The sequence below is a fragment of the Saccostrea cucullata genome, unplaced genomic scaffold (genome assembly GCF_032062105.1).
Source record: "Saccostrea cucullata isolate Sc308-1 unplaced genomic scaffold, CSIRO_AGI_Scuc_v1 ctg599, whole genome shotgun sequence".
NCBI lineage: Eukaryota > Metazoa > Mollusca > Bivalvia > Ostreida > Ostreidae > Saccostrea > Saccostrea cuccullata.
The window spans coordinates 366,625-387,243 of NW_026938938.1; the positions used below are offsets into that span (position 1 = coordinate 366,625).

Below are 20,619 nucleotides of genomic sequence, written 5' to 3' on the forward strand. Positions count from 1 at the left end.
GTTTTGCAATTTTGCAAAACTTGAAGCAAAAGATGACAGTATTTTTAGTTTTATTTTCTGCTTCCAGATGAAAAACATTTCCTTGGCAGATAGCGGTGAATATTCATGTACAGCTTACAGCGAACTAGGTTCTGTTACAACCAGCACTCATGTTACAGTTCTTTGTAAGTAGTTCAAAGGTCTCTTTCAAACATTAAGACACCATTTAATCACCCAAATTTAGATAGGAATTATGTCATTCTCGTGTCAATTTCACATTTTAGATCGACCGGAGCCGCCTGGAAAACCAGTTATACGAAACCAAGTAGGAACCTCGGTTCATTTAGAATGGCCCCCTCCCCCTACACCCGTGTCAGGCGGTCAGATTCAGGGATACACAATAGAACTACGGGAGAGGGAGATGGCTATGTGGCAAGCCGCCATTCCATATGTACCCAACACGTCCCAGGTCATAGGTGACCTAGTGACAGGATGCGCCTACCAGTTCCGAGTCAGCTCAAATAATAGTGTAGGCATGAGCGAACCTAGTGTCGAATCGGACTTTATCATCATTCCGCAAGAAAACGGTTAGTTTCAATCTGTTGTGTTTATAAGGATTATTCAGCGGCCCAACTTCAAGTTATCTGAAGGCTAAAGAAATCCAAGCTGAAATTCATAATATCATTCATAAGACTTCCATACTAGAGTATTATCACTATGATTGGGACCGTCAACCTTCGTTGACATGGGAGAGGTGCCTGATCTATCAATGTTCCAGGCACCGAAGTTAAACTAGGGGGAAAATTATAATAACTTCTCATTTAATGTTAAAGTACCCCCAGTGGCAATTTGGAAAGGAAGTATGAAATTTCATTGTTTCATTTTGTTAATGCAAACTTTGATATTTTTTTCAGAGTTGTCGGAGAAGGAAGATGGAACCATGGCAGTCTGGAAGACAACTTACGATGCAGATTACAAAGAGGTGGAAGAAATTGGAAGGTCCGTCGTAGTTAATCAAACTATACTTTCATCCTCTGGTGTTTGTTTAATTCTAGACTTTCTTTCTATCCTGAATAATAATTATTTTTAAAAAAAAACCTTGCAGAGGGAGATTTGCTGTTGTTAAGAAATGCCTACAAAAGTGTTCCAACCAGTATGTTGCTGTTAAATACCTGAACAGACGACAGACGCGGAAGGAAGACGTGGAGATGGAATTTAACATACTCCAGACTCTGCAGCACGAGAATCTCGTGCAGTTGTACGATCTGTACGAGACAGCTAGCTATCTGCTCATCGTCATGGAATAGTAAGTTTAATCCAATATCGTAGAAGGGGTGTTGGAATGCAAGGTCGGTAGCAGGGTTAAAGAACGTCAAATATAAAGGCACCACGTTTAACTGAGCATTCTATATTTACTAGCGTAACTTCTGTTACACACATATTCCCAGCCCACCCCTTACTCTCTCTCTCTCACACACCCTCACACACACAAATACATTACAATATTCCCTCCAACTTCACTATCCCATAGAAAACTGGCATTGACAATCGCTGGGACACTGTGTATTGCGAACATACTTTGCTTCTCCAAAAAACTTTTTTCTTTTTTCCAAGTACACACTAATAGTTTTCTTTTATAGTTTGGAAGTTGGACGACTATTCGAGTTCATCTGTCAGAGACAGATATTTGACGAGATCGAGGCTGCAGACTATGTCCGTCAGCTGTTGGCAGCCCTTCAGTACCTCCACAACTGCAGGATTATCCACCTTGACGTCAAGGTATGAAACTAAACCACAAAAATGTAACAAAAACGTTATGTAATACAGTTCCTTCTACCATATTATAGTATATAAAAAAATTTTTCTTTACAGCCAGAGAATTTGATGGTTCAGAACGTGATGGGATCCGCCTGCGTTAAGCTGATTGACTCGGGTGATGCTAGGATCGTCTACAACAATCACTATGTCCATCATTATGTTGGTAGTGCGGAATTTAGAGCCCCCGAAATAATCCGTGGACAGCCCGTTTCCACACTCACCGATATATGGTAAATGAACACAAAGCCATAATTAGAGAAAATATACAGAATTTAATCTTTCATGTCCAGAAATTGATATCTTCATGTTGAGAACAAAATGTCAATGTACAATTTCATTGCCTGACGATTTAAATTAATATAAAATTGTCTTTACCTCATATAACCTTGTTTTGATTTCCTACAGGAGCGTTGGGGTCGTACTGTATGTGTTACTAAGTGGCGTGTCACCGTTTCTTGACGAGAGCCAGGAAGAGACTTGCGCAAACATAATCAAAAACGACTTCTGTTTTCCAGAGGAATACTTCTCAGAAATTTCAAACGAGGCTATAGATCTTATCAAAGTTATGTTGGTTGATCACATTGAGTAAGTACCCGGTAAACAGGGGGACTAATACTCACTCAGAATTTGTAACAATGCATACTCAGCAAAAAGAAATTATATATAAACCTTTTGAAGTGTAGAACATTTACATTATTAAAATTTATTCTTGACCTTGAAATATCTGTTTAAAATGGTAAAGGAAAATTATATGAAATTGTAGATCAAGGCCTTCTGCTCAAGTTTGTTTGGAAAGCCTCTGGATTCACCGAGCGTCAATACCTCGGTCGTCTGCGTCCAGACCAAAGCCTATAGCAACTAACCGCCTCGTAGATTTTATTGAGAGAAAGAAACTGCAGGTAAATGAGTGTTATTGCCCGCAGAAGATTTATCAAAATACATGTACGTACCATACCGATACTATTCTCCTTTGAAGAAACATGCATGATAGCAGTTGTGCCTCTGGAAAAATATATACTCCAAGTATTCTTACTCCTGAACTTAAAACATGACGGGTTTCAAATGTAACACTAAGTAAGAATGGATTTTCTTTATTCATTTTAATTTACATCTGATAGATTTAATTTCTTCTCCTTTTTCAGGGTGAGGCTTGTTTATGGACCTCCATTACCTGACAGACACGTGCACAATGTGATAATAAGAAATAACGGCGTCTAATATGTCCTCAATAAGAAGAAAGATTAGGAACATTATACTTACAATGTGATTATCTGAAGATGCATATATTTATTACCTCATTATTTCTTATTGTAAATAAATTTTATGTTAACTTTCTGTATTGTTTTGGACATTCCCAAGCAACCACTGTTGCTCAAAATTGACCAAGTTAATATTAATATGTATTAAATCAAGAATTCCTGATTACAAGGTATAATGTAAATTAACTTCCAACATGTATCCATAAAGTCGAGTAACATAAATATACCTAACGTTTGTCAAGAGTGTTTCAAAAGTACAGTATATGTTTTAAATATGATCTTCGATTACGGTGATGTTGTGTTATTGACAAGGCATGTCCATGAACAATTAAGGAATGATACTTCAATTAGCTGACTGTGCATGGCTCCTCAACTTTTTTTCTTTTGTAAAATACATGCTGCATTATGCTTGTTATCAATAAGTCTGTCTCGGGTTACTCTTGAATGAATAAGACTCGATTGTGCGTGCAAAGTCTGTCAAAGCTATTTGAAAGTTATTCCGTTTACAAACAATATGTTTTATACAAATCTTTTATTGTTTACACTGATTATCCGTCGCTAAAATCTTTAAACTTATCTTTGCTTTAATTAAAATGGCAGCTGTTGTAATCGATTTTGTATACCCCCGTAATCGAAGATTCATGGGTATATAGTTTTTGCCCTGTCTGTCTGTTTGTTCGCAAAAACAATACTGAAGTAACTTTGCTCATTACATATATGTACTTTTGAGTTGATGAGGCTACGGCTTTCCTATTTCACATGTGTATTCCTTGTGACAAGACCTCTCTTTGGGTCCCCTTGACTTTTGAGTTTAACCCATTTTTACCAAAAATTTCCGAAATTTAACCTTGGTCATAACTTTTGAATGGATGATGCTAGGGCTTTCATACTTCATATGTGTATTCACTGTGACAAGACCTCAAATATCTCGAGGTCAGATATAGTGGTACCCGTAGAAAGGTCTTGTCACAAGGAATACATTTGTGAAATCTGAATGCCTTAACCCCATCCACTTAAAAGTTATAGCCAAAGTTAAGGTAGGATTCTTGTCTGGTTTCTGACTTGATGAAATATTCAAAATTTATTTGCTTATATGTCTTATATATTTAGATTAAGAGTTAAAAAATATCATATTTTTCTTTCCTAATTACAATTGTACAACTTTAAATAGAAACGGTAAACTGAGTTTGAAATCTAGCGGGACTATATTTTTGGCGGAAAGGTGGTGTATGAAAATAACTTCTTTTCTGCTTCTCAATATTACTATACAACAATGAATTTAGTTACAATTTTTACACAATCAAAGACTTGAAGAAATTTTCAAATGTAAGTTAAATTAATAAATAGGGACTAAAGTTTTAAAATATATCAAATAAATATGATTTACCAAACAAACTACAGTTATGTTAGCTTTTAAGAGCTTCCGATTTAATAACAGATTTCAGCCAAAATTCTGCAAGAAAGTGTTTGGTTTTTTTCCCCTCTCAGTAAACGATCAAAACTTTTTGTTTTTGTATCATTTTGTATCTTTATATGACTACTTTATTATACGTGAAAAATACGAGAAAAATTTAAATAAAGGAAGCATTTAAAAATAACTAATATATCCTAAAAATTTAAGAAAAACAGAGAAAATTTGGTTTACTCAATATCCAGTTTAATTACATTATTTATGTAAATTTGGTAATATCATGTTATAGACCCTATATGGTAAAACTACATAACCCCGAATCTTCGATTACGGGGGCATAAAAATACTTATATGTTGAAAACAAGTTGGATTCGTGCATATAAATGGCATTAATAGAAAGGTGCCAATCACAATCAGTCGCAATTCACATATCAAATTGCAAAAATTCCAAATAAGAAATCCAAATGCTTGCTTTTCATATTTACATAAAGTTTTAATAACCCAAATATTATATCAGTTTCTACCACGAATTGAACAAGTCATTTATTATTAATGATCTAAACTCAGATTACTTTTGTTTGAAATCAAGAATCAATTTCCTGAAAAATTGGATTTCTAAATTCATTGTCAAAAAATGTAACATATGTTTACCGGTATTCACCTTGCATTCACACATTTATGCCTATTAAGGTTTTAAAAAATCAATTCCGAAAATATTTTTTTTAAATAAAGTATACATATTGCTTTTGGACAAAGCTTTAATGTAATTTGGTCTCATGTGTCTTTCTAAAAGACGTTTTCCAAGAAACTCTCGACAACTCACGTTTACTACCTCCTCCTTTCGCTTGAATAAAACGGGGGTGGGTGGGGTTAAAAAAAAATGACAAAACCACAGGTAAAAGTATTGTATATGACGTGACAAAGTGAACGAAATTGAGGAATATAATTTGTCTCTCATCTGTTCATAAAGTCGATAAAAGAAACAAAGTTTATTGATTTGTTTTCATCTTCGATATAAGTATATATACAGTGTATATTTATTATAACTGGATAATAGTTTGAACATCTGTTCAATTGACTAGAATATGAAGAGAATCTTCTTCGGTGGTCTTACACGGGATTTTTTTCCCAGTAAAATAAAATTCTCCTTGTGTTAAATTATTCAGAAAAAAATATCTTACCAGAAAAGGGTAACCTTTACCCCCAAAATAAAACTTTAGACTGGATAGTTTCCTTTTTGACTTGTCAAAAGGAATTATTAATTGTCACTCAATTTGTCAGTTATTTTTCCGATTGTTCCCTTTCAAAACGATATAAAAGTATGTTCTTGGTGTGTTAAAATCGTGTGCAAACGTATACGTTGTACATTATTTGAAACCAAAGGAGATTGGCAAGAATTTGTTTCGCTCGAGAAGTAGTAGGTTTCAAATAAATCTTTTCACCTTTTATATAAATGTTGTATATATTGTAAAATTAAACAACAACAACACAATAAAAATCAGTAATGAACATGATTCACTTCATTTTCAAAATGCATACAGCTAGAACAAAATAAAGAATCTTTGTCAATTAAATAGCATACATATTTCCTAAAAATACATTTTATGCTAAAACCATAATAATTTAAATATTAATTAAGATTTAATCATTTATCTGTTGATTTTGCATTTCATTCCTCGACATTTGCTGGACATCACATAATATGTTCGAGTGTGGTCCTTAAATAAACAAAAATCACCTTCCCGAAGAAAAGTTGTAAAGCTTTCAAGAATTTATTACATATTTCCTAACAATTCCAGGTACTCACATTTCAACATTTACAATAAGCAAATTACTGGTTTTTACAAAAGCAGTAATTTCGAAGCATGTAGTCGTTCACACATTTTGATTGATCTCCATATTTATTGATACGTAATATTTGTTCCACTTTGTATTCGTTTTTGGATGAGTCGAAGCCAACGGCCGCTTCAAATAAGGCTTTCCCCGGTAATGTTCGAATAGTTATCTTGAAAACATGCAGTCTTTTTATAGAAGCAGCTTTATATACGAAGAAAGTTTTGTCTAACGTGAGATGTTCACATATAGCTTGGTGATTCTTTAAAAGATTGTTTATTTTTCTAACTACCATAACAGAGAGGTTGTGTTTTGCATAAATGCTTGAAAAATTATTCAGCTTTTCATATTGACTACAAGTACACATTGAATCGGGAACACCAACATCAGAACAGTTCCGTGTATCTGAAACATCAGAGAATAAGCTTTCTCCTCTTTGAGGAAAATCGTATTCCACTATTTCTCCACTGAAATTCAAGATATTATGCAGAGTTGCATGGATATCGTACATTGTAGTCAACTTGTTTGCATTTTTTCTCAGATTGTTATCTATTGTCTTATATTTTTCGGAAAACCATCTAGGAGTTAAGATAAACAGCATTGGTGACTGTACTTCGTACGAGCCTATGTCCGAGGTACGAGTTGCGCTATACCGTAGACCATGATCACCAAAGAAAAATACAATTGTGTTGTTTAAAGCATTTGATTCGAATGCCTTAAGGAAAAATTTGGACATAATTTCGTCTGCCTCTGCAGATAACTCCTGACTGTCGTGAGTCAAAGATGTTATAAATGCCAAGGCAAAATATGGCTTATTTTTGTACACATTCACAAACTTGGTCATATAATCCATAATGGCTTCTGGTTCCGACCGTCCGCCTATACAAGGAGAATGAAGGGACTCCCAGGCAACAGACCACGGACGGTTGTAAAAATGAGTAGGGAAGTTTTTAAATCCGGGTTTTACGAAATCAAATACTGCCATCCATGCTGCATCTTCAGCAAATAATGTTCTGTAGCCGTTTTGCTCGAATTCTTTCCAAATAAAGTCAAAACCGTCCATAGGCGTGTTTCCAAATTTCCCGTCCTTTTTAAGTTCAAATATACTACTGCCTGTCAGCAACGGGACTACATTTGTAAAGGTATCCATTCCCAAAATATTTTGGCCCTTGAATTCAATGGAATTAAATTTTTGTTTCATTGCTTGTCTCGTCTTGACAAAAAATCTTTGTGCATTGAGTCTGGAAGTTGAGTCTACACCCAGCAAAAGAACACTTAGTGATTCGGCAAGGTCTGCATTTTCCGACCATTTCCTGAAAAGTTTGTCACATTGTTTTTCCAGTGTTTTATTATTTTGATGTATCCAGAAAAAATTCGTATGAATTGTGGCATTTTTGAAATCAAAGCATTGAACTCTCACCATGTCACTTTCAACACACGTTTCGTTGGTCAATATTTGTTCATTTATATATGTGACGTAGTTGTGGTCCTTTCCGTATCGTGGTCTATACACAGTATGGACACGACAAAATGAGAAGGAATTTTTGTACTTAGATTTATTTAATTCAACTCGATCAACTTTTATGCAGTTTGAATTTTGTTTAACAAAAGAAGGTTTTGTTTTACACTGCATAAACTTACCCGGTTGTATTTTTTCCCGGATGGTATGGTCGAATGCTTCGTAATTTGGTATTTTACATCCGGGTGTATCAATGACGTACATACTGTCATAATGCCACTGCTCACTCTTGTGTTCATAGAGTGATGATATTCGCAGATCGTAAACCTTTTTAAGTCCATCTTCATAGATGAATAATATAAGAACAAATATAATGAGAAAAGTTACCAAATTGAAGAATCTTTCCATGACTAACACTTCCATTTGAGAAGATATCACACGTACATATACGTATCCTCTGTACATTTAACATTTAGACCTTTGATGCAACAGATGCTTTAAATCATTGTCTTTTGTTCATGTACTATCGATATAGTATCTACGCCAGTCAAAATGAAATTCAAAAATATATCTTTGGAAAATTAATGAAAAAAAAAAAGAAATTTGTGGGGAAAAGCGACGTTTTTAACGTAAGTATAAATACAGGTGTATTGGTATACAGCTGAATATTGACCAAAAAATAATTTTAAAATAAAAAGAAAGAAAGAAAGAAAGAAAATTTGAATATTTCGAAATTAATGTCATTAAATTACCTGTTTAATTGCTTGAAAATTTATTTGTGTGGCAAAAACGTTATATTGTACAATTTCTTGAACACTTTTTGTTATTACTGGTGTAGTTACAAATACATGTGCCAACATGTCCGATGTACTGTTTTGCATTAAATCAAAGACTTCAGCAAGCAGAGATTTAAGAGGAGACTGTAAAGTGAGCAAAATTGCAGTTTGATATAGAAGAGTGTGTGTACGAAGATCTAAAGTAAGCAATCTAGTTGTAAACTTTGAAAACAAAATTGAAACATCTTGTCAATCTGCTACTATGTATAAAGTCTCAACCAGCAAGTTACAGACTGGAATAATACTTTTTTCTAAAACCAAAAGTATTTTTTTTCACAAACTTCCAAATGGTCTAATAGGAACATTTGAGTCTGAATCGTGTTAAGTTATAACTGTAAGTATCTACTTGTAGTGTTCAACAGAAAGCAAATGTCACCAATCAATATTCCAAAATAAGCTGGATTTTTTATATGAGGGCTGTAATATCACAATATCACCGAAATTTGAATAATTTACGACCTACGTAACAATAAAGTATCTTTGTATAATTTATGTCTTTTAATACGGAAAAAGGTATGAAAAAATTGTATACAGAAAAAAAAACTATGGACCGCACTAACTACTGCGGTTTCATCAATGTTCGTTGGCATCAATTTTCGTGGATTTTGTAGAGCGCAGACGTTTTCGAGGTCACGTAATTTCGTGGACAAAAGCATAGCCTATACAAATAAATATCAAATTATCAAATTTCGTAATTCGATGAACATTTGAATTCGTGGATCTGCTCAACAACGAAATCCTCGAAAATTGGTGCTCAACGAATGCTGATGAAACCACAGTATATATGTATGTTATCGAATAATCAAAATACCGGAGTATGCGTTTTCAAATTATGAATAATTAAATCGATATAATAAGTGACATGAGACATGTATCATTTCTGATAAAATAATAGCTTATTGAACAACAATTTTCAAGTATTCTTACAGTAACAATAATTGCGTAAGAAATAGTCGTTCAAACATATTGATTGATCGCCATATTTGTTAATGCGTAATATTTGTCCCACGTGGTAAGTGTCATTTATTAAGGAAACTGACGCTTCGAACAACGCTTTTCCAGGTAGTGTTCGTATAGTTATTCGGTATGAAGATTTGCTTCCCAAAACTCTTTGATAAACTGATATTGTTTTATCCAAACTGATGCGTTCACATTTTGATTGGGTTTTTAACAAATCATTTAATTTAGAAACAATTTCTGTAGATAAGTTGCGAGCTGCATAAATTGTTGAAAAATCCTCGATTTTTATGTAATGGCCGCATGAGCATAGGGATTCAGGGACACCAACATCAGTGCAGTTTCTAGTTTTCGAGACGTTTGAAAATAAACTTTCTCCTCTGAGAACAGAACTATGTTCTTGTACATTGAAATTTAAAATATCTCGAAGAGTTTCATAGATATCGTAAACTGTTGTAAGCTTATATGCATTATTTCGTAGATTGTTGGCTATCTTTTTGTACTTATCTGAAAACCATTTAGGAATAGAGATGAATAACATAGGCGACAATACTTCATACATGCCAATATCCGTCCAACGTGTTCTACTAATTCTAAATCCATGATCGCTAAAGAAAAACACAATGGTGTTGTTAAAAGCATTTGATTCAAGAGCCTTGGTGAAGAACTTTGACAAGACTTCATCCATTTCCGCTGATAATTCCTGACGTTCATGTGTCAGCGAGGAAAGAAACACAAAAGTGAAGTAGGGCTTAGATTTATACACATCTACAAATGTTGTTAAATAATCCATTACTGCTTCTGGTTCCGAACGGCCACCCATACAGCGAGGTGAGCCAGCATACCACCAGGCAACGGACCAAGGGCGGTTATAATAATGAGTTGGGTAGTTAACAAAGCCAGGTTTAAAATAGTCAAATGTAGACATATGTGCTGCATCTTCAGCAAACAACGTCCTGTATCCCTTCTCTTCGTAATCTTTCCAAATAAACTGAAAATCATCCATTGTGGTGTTTCCAAATTTACCATCTTCTTTCAGATCGTATATACTCTTTCCAGTCAACAAAGGGACCACATTTTGAAATGTAGTCATTCCTACAATGTTATGACCTTTGAATTCAAAGGAATTTCATTTCTTTTCCAATATTTGTCTCGTTTTTAAAAAATATCTTTGTGAGTTTAGTCTCGAGGTTGAGTCCACACCAAGCAACAGAACACTAAGGTTTTCGGTACTATTTGAATCATTTACCCTTTTTCTCGTACGTTTATCACAGAGCTCTTCATACGAATCATTCCTTTGGTATATCCAGAAAAGTTCCGTGAAAATGGTCCGGTTTTTTCTGTCAAAACATCGAACTCTTGCCATGTCACTATCGAGACAGAATTGGTCACCGATCATCAGACTTCCGTTTTCTGGTATGTATCTGAAGTAATTATGGTGCTGTCCTCGTCTGGGCCGATATATACTATGAACTTGACAGAAGGAAAACGAGTTTTTGAACGGAGATTTCTGCAAGACTGCGCGATCTATTTCAAGGCAGTTTGATCGTATTTTAAGGAAAGAAGGACTCTTGTTACAATTCGTAAATTTGCCAGGCCGAATTTTTTCCCTGATCGAAAAATCAAATGCCTGATAATTTGGAATTTTACATCCGGCTGTATCAATAATAAAAACCGAGTCATTCCTCAGTAGAAAAGTATCATATTTATAGAATGTGGATACTTCAGAGCTACCTTCATGGAACAAATTAATTTCGTAGAAAATTAAAATCAGCACGAAAAGCAAAAGACACAATACCAGCTTCAACAACTGCTCCATGTCAATGAATCACGAAATTCATCCCTGGCTTGGCAACCCTTATATCTTAAATAATTCGAAGGAACAGATGTACAAATATGATTTGTAATAGCTTTTTTTCCTCTTGATTTGTCTATGTATCCAGATTTTGGACATAAGCGCGTCATGTACAATTAAACTTGATCAATAAAAGAAATAATTCAGATTTGTTTTTCTTAATGTTTACATTGTGGATTAAACTTTGTTTAAACAATTATTAGTAATTAAATATCTAACGACGGTATCAAAAAATATAAGCTCTGGTTAATGTTGAAGGATTTTGAGAAAGCGTTTCTACATGAACCTTAGCAAGGTCACAGTGCTCTGTTTGGAGAATACTCCGAGTAATTGGAGATCCAATATAGCCAGGAATGAACTGAGAACAGTTGAAACAATAGATTACTAGTATAGTCCATTTTAGACAGTATTTTAGCAAGATTTGGATAGAAATGACGGATTCTCAGCAAATTCATTTTACATGAAGAAGTGAAGAGATGCAGCTTTGCCACCTTATTCTGTTCTGACAGTTTCCGAACCATGCACAACTTACTGGAGGGATCGGCCCTAGCAGTCTACCTTATATTTCTGCGAATTCTAGTATATATTACTGACTATGGTCGCAATCACACATAATTATTATATTTTCGTTTTCCTACACGTAAAAACGATTCAAATTGGATTTGCTACACAATTTCAAAGTCCATATTTTCATTTTCTGCCTTAATTTCTCTTTCCGAATTTCCTTTTGCATGCGGACATCAGCAAGAGTGTTAGTGAAACTCCCGTGAATATGGTCAATACATTCACTGTATTCTTGTTTCAGCTACTGCATTTGGGCACTTAAGGATGACGTTTACTCAGGTTTCAGAAATCAGAGAAGAAATTTTATAAAGTATAATATATTAAATCAAAAATTGTTCTAAATGGATGAAATAACTAAGTTTTATCTCAATATCAATTAAACAATTTAATATGTAGGTCCTTGAAGAAAATATACAGGAACAAAGCTCAATGTATGGCTATGCAGAGGAAATTCGGACTAAATTTTTAATTTTTCATTTTTTGTCAAAAAAATTTTTTCTTGCACAAAGTAAAGGTTACATGTATTTTAAGACATCATTTAACAAATTTTATATGTGTTTAAGCTCATAAATTATTTCAAATAAATGAATGCTATGACATAAAAAAATTTAAAACATGTACAAAAACCATTCCAGTCAACATATCTCAATAATTTGATCATTGACCCCATATAATATTAATACCATGAGAATGAGGGTAACAAAAGTAACCTGAGGCTATAAATAATTTAGAGTTCTTATCAGTCAGATTTTTGCAATATTTGATTAACAAGAGGCCCACGGGCCTTATAGGTCACCTGAGTATTGTGTAACAACTTTCAAACAATTAAATTTGGTTCACGTTTTAAACCAGAGGCCATGAAATTCACAATTCACAATTTTGAAAGAGGCACCATTGCTTATCATAATTAAAAAACTTAGCATGCTTACTCTACTTATTCAATATCCAGAGGTAGATCAGAGTTACAAAGAGAAAATGTTCTTCCACTTTTTAACCAGTTTTGCACCTCACCCCAAAAGAACCACTGACCCTGGGGCCACATATTTCAAAATTTTGCAAATTTTATCGTAAAATGGTTGATTAATACCAAAGAGCAGATTTCAAAGCATTAATTTGTTTTCAGACTATGTAACTCCCCCCCCCCTCTTGACCCAGGAGGGGGGGGGGGCATAAAAAATAATCATTTTGCTAGATGCACCTTTCTTCATCATAAATATATATACTTGGATCATTAGCATAAACCCAAAAGCAAAGGAAAATATTTTCAAAGAATTAATGTATTTTTACTGAATAATCAAAAGAGCCCTAACACCTGAACCCCTGATTCTGGGGCAATAAAATTCACAATTTTGGAAAAGGCACTTTTGCTTATCATAACAATGTGCTTAATTAGTTTATTTAATACTCAGAAGCAGAGAAGATTTTCAAAGAATAAATGCATTTTCACTATATAATCAATAGAGCCCGCCCTAACACTAGAACCCCTGACCCTGGGGCCATAAAATTCACAAATCTGGAAGAGGCACTCTTTTTCATCATAACAATGTACTTAGTTAGTTTATTTAAAACCCAGAAGCAGAGAAGAAGATTTTCAAAGAATAAATGCATTTTCACTATATAATCTATAGAGCCCCGCCCTAACACTGAAACTCCTGACCCTAGGGCTATAAATTTACAATTTTGGAAAAGGCACTCTTGCTCATCATAACTTTGTGCTTAATTATTTTAGTTTATTTAATACTCAGAAGCAGAGAGGAAGATTTTCAAAGAATAAATGCATTTTCACTATATAATCTAGAGCCCCGCCCTAACACTAGAACCCCTGACCCTGGGGCCATAAAATTCACAAATCTGGAAGAGACACTCTTGCTCATCATAACTATGTACTTAGTTAGTTTATTTAAAACCCAGAAGCTAGAGAAGAAGATTTTCAAAGAATAAATGCATTTTCACTATATAATCTATAGAGCCCCGCCCTAACACTAGAACCCCTGACCCTGGGGCTATAAAATTCACAAATCTGGAAGAGGCACTCTTACTCATCATAACTATGTAATTAGTTAGTTTATTTAAAACTCAGAAGCAGAGAAGAAGATTTTCAAAGAATAAATGCATTTTCACTATATAATCTATAGAGCCCCGCCCTAACACCAGAACCCCTGACCCTGGGGCCATAAAATTCACAAATCTGGAAGAGGCACTCTTGCTCATCATAACTATGTACTTAGTTAGTTTATCTAATACCCAGAAGCAGAGAAGAAGATTTTCAAAGAAATAATGCATTTTCACTATATAATCTATATAGCCCCGCCCTAACACTAGAACCCCTGACCCTGGGGCCATGAATTTCACAATTTTGGTAGAGGACTCAATGCTTATTACATTCATGCTAACAGTTTGCCTGCTTGATGTCCAGGAGTAAAGAAGAAGATTTTTTAAGATTGCAATAATTTTAGTGGTTTTGGCCCAACCCCTCAGGCCCCAGGGGGGCGGGGACCATGCAATTCACAATTTTTGTTTCCCTTCACCCATAGATGCTGCATACCAAATTTGGTTGAAATTGGTTCAGTTGTTTCAGAGAAGAAGCTGAAAACGTTCAAATGTTAACACACGACACAATTCACGCACGTTTCCCGCACGACACAATTTTTGCACCCATAGATGCTGCATACCAAATTTGGTTGAAATTGGTTCACACACAAATGTTAACACACGACGCACGACGACGGACGAAAACAGATAGCAATAGGTCACCTGAGTTACTCAGGTGACCTAAAAATAGGAAAAAAATATAAATATGACAGAGGAAATTCGGACTGTAATAATTATCACGTTTACGGCCCAAACTCTACTCATTTCTTTGTGTGGAGCAACTCTGTTCCCTTACCATAATATTTCATTATTTAAAGAGTTTTGTTGCTTGTAATGTTTAGTGAGTGAAGAAAAAAATGGTCATAGTGTGAAAAATTGAGGTATTTCCCGAGAAATACTCAGGAGTCCCTAGCTTGAAAACGAGGTCATTGACCTAATAATTTGAAATTGAAATTTAACACAAGAATCATAGGTGTACAATGTGCAATAGGTGATTTTTCGTTCTTATCAGTGGAATTTTTAGTCAGCTGAGTAAAGGTATACCTTAAACCTATGTTTACTGCAATATGTACAAAATATTTTGCATTGATATGCTGACTTTTAACTCTCTTTTGAACGTATGATATTCGTCCAGAGGTTGGGTACCATCATAACTTTGGTCCTATATCCTTTCACCATTTTTGACAGTGCGTTTAGTAAAGCTTTAGCAATGCTAATTGTTTCTAATTTCTTGAATTTAGTGAAAGGTGTTACATCCAAGAAACCTTCCTCTGGTCATTCACCTAACGATAGCGTGTTTTTACAAACAAGCTCATTGCACCCTTCATAGATTTACAAAATATTGACGTTAAACGAGATTTTTGATATCCTTGTTTCATCACATTATTTGTCTGTAGTAGCCTGCCTCGATTTGGAATTTGTTCTATTGTATTTGAACAATATATATTGTAACAAACTCATTTTTTTTAAACGAGACAGTTGCGCTGGTTGTCTCAGTTGTAGCTATGGCAATCTCATGCTATGAGCTTGAATCAACTGGAGGACATGAACAATATGCAGATAATGATAATATTATATTGCTAAATACTAGCAAATATCAACAGACAACATAAAAGTTAAAGTCATGATTTTTATCATTAGGTTTAGTATACAAGTTCTTACTTTGTCATTGATGTCCTTTTCTAGTAAAAGGACGTTGTATATGCCAGAGTATAATCAACGTGAATACTATAAGTTAGAGTCATTCCAGGAAAACTTTAATTGCTTGTATTGGTTTTAAATTTCATGAAACCAACAAAATACTGTAAACAGGGTTATTTTTTCCCCGCTTTATTTTCGCCCTTACACACCTGCAAACAATTTTGCCTCGTTTTGAATTCGTCCATACAAGTTATATTATATCCATAACAAACTCATTTTTTAAACCGAGAAAGTTGCGTCGGCTGACTCAGTTGTAGTCATGACAATCTCATGCTATGAACTTGAATCTCAATTATAGTAAATTCAGGATACTTGTAAAGCATAAATTAGAAGAAATATTTTTTTACGTACATGCACACAAATAAATGGAAAAGGGTATTTACATATTTCATGTTTTGAAGATAACAACACCTTATATATTTAGATTCAAATTCTTATTTTTAATCAACTACTTTTTAGTGAATGGTGAATCGTTATTTCACAAGTTGTTGCAGATATAGTGCTTGACAACAATGCAACGTCATGTCTCTTAGAACAGTTTTGTTAGCAATTATAGTGAACAGTAAGTCCCCGAACAAAACGGCTATTGATAGTTTGAATCAAGGAAAGGTTTTGATAACGGAAATTGATACACAGATGATATCCGATGTCACAGATGCAGACACTGGTGATTAAACATAAATAATTAGTGTACGTTAATCAACTATACTGAAGTGTATACTATAAGGTATACCTTTTCATGGTGCGAGTAGAATTTTCCAGTCGGCGAGCAGAGTTTTGAAGATATGAAAATAAAGACAAACATACCATATATGGTTATGTGGACTAATTTCCCTAGAAGACAATGGTAATAAACACTCAGCCGCTTCCTCTGAAAGTGTAAACGACTGCGATTCTGGAGAAGGGTACTCTATGTAAATCGGCGTTAGATAGCTTGAGATAATATACATGTAATATGGGTTGAGATATTAATTACAGAAACAAGTGTCTGTGAGCTATAATCATGGACATTTGACCATCACATATGATATCTCTGGTCTACCACTAGTAGAGACTGTTACATGTAGTATGTTTTCAGATACTCTTTATCATGAACAAGAGTTCAGTAACACAATTGAAAAAGGCTCATGATTTAAGGGTCCTCCACACCACGTGACTTGTGACGTATGCAGAGAAAAAATACTTTTACTTCCGGTTTTATGTGATTGTCCAATCACGATTTGCCGAGGCACAGCCTGTGAGAGGGTCTTTCAAACGCTTTAGAGATGAAGGTTTTGTTAAGGGAATAGTATGCACTACACTGAGAGCGACACCCTAATCATAAATAATGAACACATGGCATGGTCACGGAGTGACCGATAGAAAAAGATGTCCGTTTTTTTTTTCTTATAAAAGAACAACAAACGTCTGGGTTTATGTTACATTATAATTCTTAAACAACGGATGTCAGTATGACGAGAACTTTTTGGTAATTCATACTTTCAGGCTAATCAACCCATTTTCATAATGATTTTCAACAGAGTCTGTGATGAAAGTTGATATTTTACGCACTAATATATGCGTTTCGATAATATATTATCTCACTGTGTGTTTATAAATATTGATAAAATAGTGTGCGTCTCTACTTTTCCTCTTTTAAATCTTTCCAGTTCAGTAGCCAATAATGAGTAGCTATAGTCACGTTTGCGGACACTTGCCAAAGTTTTTGGGTCCCAGGCAACAGGAAAGATAACTCCAAATAGGACCTTTGATACCAAAGATTTTGAAAAGATTTTTTGTACATCAGTGCATTATATTTTAATTCAATTTTTTGATGTAATCTAATTCATTGATGCCTTTTCTATACAGAAGGAGTCTTCCTTGATTTTTCTCTAGATGTATTTTAGAGAAAATGAGTTTTATTTTTAATAAATTAAATAAATTTCTCTAAAAATATGTCGATTGATAAAATTAAATTTTAATGGTTATTCTGTGAGCTTATAAATATACGATAGGTTAAGAAAAAATTTATTTGTTGTGCTAGGTGTGAAAATGCCTTGGGAAAAATATCTTGAAACTTGTGAAATTAATATTTAAAAAAAATCGGTATAAATTATATTTTAATTCCTGGGCAGATTTTAAAGGTTGATATGCATGTTAAAAGTTCAGTCACATGAGAACTTAAGTTGTATGTGTTTGGAGGACCCTTATACCAGGGGCCATGAAATTTACAATTTTGAAAAAAAAGGCACCCTTGTTCATCCTATATACATGTATACATTTAGTTTATTCTTACGTCGCGGGTTCGAATCCCACTGTGGGACAACAGGAAAGATAAGGCTCCATAATACCCCCCGGAAGGCCTTTGATACCAAAGATATTTGAAAAGATTTTTTGTACATAGCCAGCCTTGCATTTTAGACTTCCCCCTCTTATTATAGTTTCGGAAATTTTTTTATTTTAAAAAATTCTAACAGTGTTAATTTATGAAATTATCTTCCATATATATATATACATGTATTTATATATTTATTTTATATGCATGAACAGTTTGAATATCGTTTTAACTGTTTGATATCCATTATAACATATGAACATTGAGATGATATAATATATATAATATGTATACCCTTTTTTACATAAATAACGAATAATTTTATTAGTTCTCACTTATATGAAATGTTCTGATTGTTTTCAGCATTTGAATAAAAAAAAAATTGATAAAGTTTTAATGGTTTTTCTGTTTGTGTACAAACATTAGCTATTTATACAAGATATGGTTACCGATTTAATAAAAAATGTTGCGAAAAGAAGAAAAATTTAAACTTTAATTTTGTTGTCTCAATCAAGTAATGACTGTGCATACAATGCCTGTGTTTCAACGTATAAAGTGTAAAAATGAAATTGCGACAAAACTTACACACTAAAATTGAAATTATTATTTTGCAAAAAGTTTAGTCAAATAAGTGACAATTGCAATGCAGAATATATATTTTTTTAATTTTACGTATTTTTTATACATGTATTCAAACATCCAATCGTCCAAACCCAGTTTAATAAAATATCTTTAAACAAATGATTTTAAAACACGACCGAAATGAAAAAAATAATTGTATGAATTGATGTATGGGTGTGATGAGCAGGGGATGCACACATTTTCATGCAATTTTTCCGGTCATCGATTTAAAAAAAAAAGGGGGGGTTAACCCAATCCATGCATCCGGTGCTTTTGCTAAAATATGCACGACAGTCAGAATTTGATTTAAAGTGTATTAGAACTCAAATCCATCTTATTTGATTTTATAGTGATGTAATTTCATTAATATCACGCAAATTTAATTTCAAAATGAAATACAAATCCTAAAAATACTTCTATAAAATTTATAAAAGTTAAAAGGCTAAAGCATACAATAAATATTTAATTATGTCAATGTATATAAAATCCAAATTACTATGGTCATTATGCGGAGTTCGAATCCCACTATATGACTTCCGGGGGGAAGACATGAAGTCTCACTATATGACACCGGTCCTTCGGATGAGACCGTATCAACCGTGTTGCAGTAGATGCTGGCACGAAAAAGATCCCTCCCTGCTCATGACCGTAAGTGCCAAGTATATGACAAAATTTGCATCTCTCCATACACCGTCATGTGGTGGCGACTCCATATAAGTGGAAAAATTCTCGAGAGGGATATTAAACAACATACAATCAATCAATCAAATAAATTATGGATTTTCACTCCATAATCAATAGAGTTCCACCCAGCAGGTACCCCTGATCACCACCGTGTAGATCTCAACATACGGGCTGTAGACTGTTGTGCTTTCGAACACAGGTACTTGTGGACAGGACAGCCCCCCTCCCCCCTCCAAGTCAATCCGATAGCATGGACTAAGACAGAAATATATGTAAAGACGGTGTGAATCGACATTTTAGGTTGAAATAAAATAAATACATTTTTAAACTCAGAAAGACCAGTGGGGGTACAACGTAAACAAACTGGAGTGGCATACCTTTCTCTCTTATAATGTATAGTGGGGTATTTTTTGTGGAGCGATTATTTTTGGGTTTTGACGATTTCTTCATTTTGTACACATGATGAATAAGTGTAATAAATATAATTTGGGAAAAAAATGTCCAATAAACCCCGGGGTTGAATATCCGGGGGGGGGGGTGTTCCTGTCCATAAGTACCTGTGCTTTCGAAACGATAACGCTTTCCAGCGAAATATATCCATAAACTCAAAAAAATTCGATCCCCTTGTTATCGCTTCGAAAGCCTTTTCCCGCCATATCTCACACCAGAGAGGAGAAATGTAGTGGCGGATCTAGAAGGATTTGGGGGGTGGGGGTGGGTTAACATCCTCTGAGAGCGAGCGAAGAGCCCCATATATTTGTTGCGTTTTTATTTAGGTAAAACTATATACCGGTATCTCTATGGTTTAGATAACTTAAAACTTTAGTTTTAATCTTTAAATGTAAAAAAAACTACTTTATGGATATCCAATCCTCAATCAGGAAGGATAACTCCAAAAATTAATATTTAATTTTAAATGCATCAAAATGAAGCTTGAGAATGAAATTTTTTCTAGCAACAATTTTCATTTTATTCATCTTTGTAAGATTCAAGGTTTTTGGAAGTCTTAGAAAAGGTCTTATAAAAGTTGCCATTTGTACCCCATAAAAGTAAAAGAAAAAACATACAGTTTTAGAGAAATAAGATGTTCTTGAATCCAGCCTTAGATACCAATGCTTACTAGCATGATATGAAATTTGAAGTGATCTGTGTTGTCTTTCAATGATAGCAAAAGCCTTTTATACTATATATTATTGAATACATGTACATGTACATGACGGAAATAGAAGACAAAAAA

The 20,619-nt window shown here is 34.0% G+C and overlaps 3 protein-coding genes across 4 annotated transcripts in view; 1 reads left to right on the top strand and 2 right to left on the bottom strand.

Annotated features, from left to right (window-relative positions):
* Nucleotides 1–3,132, top strand: part of LOC134251884 (triple functional domain protein-like) — an 88,986-nt gene extending 85,854 nt beyond the window's left edge. The window contains exons 52-60 of the mRNA XM_062734306.1: nucleotides 68–164; nucleotides 264–566; nucleotides 894–978; nucleotides 1,085–1,285; nucleotides 1,620–1,758; nucleotides 1,852–2,027; nucleotides 2,203–2,382; nucleotides 2,561–2,696; nucleotides 2,940–3,132. Of these exons, the coding sequence (XP_062590290.1) occupies nucleotides 68–164; nucleotides 264–566; nucleotides 894–978; nucleotides 1,085–1,285; nucleotides 1,620–1,758; nucleotides 1,852–2,027; nucleotides 2,203–2,382; nucleotides 2,561–2,696; nucleotides 2,940–2,972 (1,350 nt within the window). The 3' untranslated portion in view covers nucleotides 2,973–3,132. The remainder of the gene's footprint in view (nucleotides 1–67; nucleotides 165–263; nucleotides 567–893; nucleotides 979–1,084; nucleotides 1,286–1,619; nucleotides 1,759–1,851; nucleotides 2,028–2,202; nucleotides 2,383–2,560; nucleotides 2,697–2,939) is intronic.
* Nucleotides 1–11,319, bottom strand: part of LOC134251903 (uncharacterized) — a 280,050-nt gene extending 268,731 nt beyond the window's left edge. The window contains exon 1 of one of the 2 annotated variants that reach the window (XM_062734324.1): nucleotides 9,704–11,319. In XM_062734324.1, the coding sequence (XP_062590308.1) occupies nucleotides 9,704–10,645 (942 nt within the window). In that variant the 5' untranslated portion in view covers nucleotides 10,646–11,319. Of the gene's footprint in view, nucleotides 1–9,506 lie in introns of those variants that run through there. The other variant, XM_062734323.1, reaches the window with a different exon arrangement.
* LOC134251876 (uncharacterized) lies at nucleotides 6,125–8,351 on the bottom strand. The gene has a single exon (XM_062734299.1). It carries the CDS (start codon nucleotides 8,222–8,224, stop codon nucleotides 6,299–6,301), a length of 1,926 nt encoding a protein of 641 aa, XP_062590283.1. The 5' UTR covers nucleotides 8,225–8,351; the 3' UTR covers nucleotides 6,125–6,298.
* Nucleotides 11,320–20,619: the final 9,300 nt, after the last annotated feature.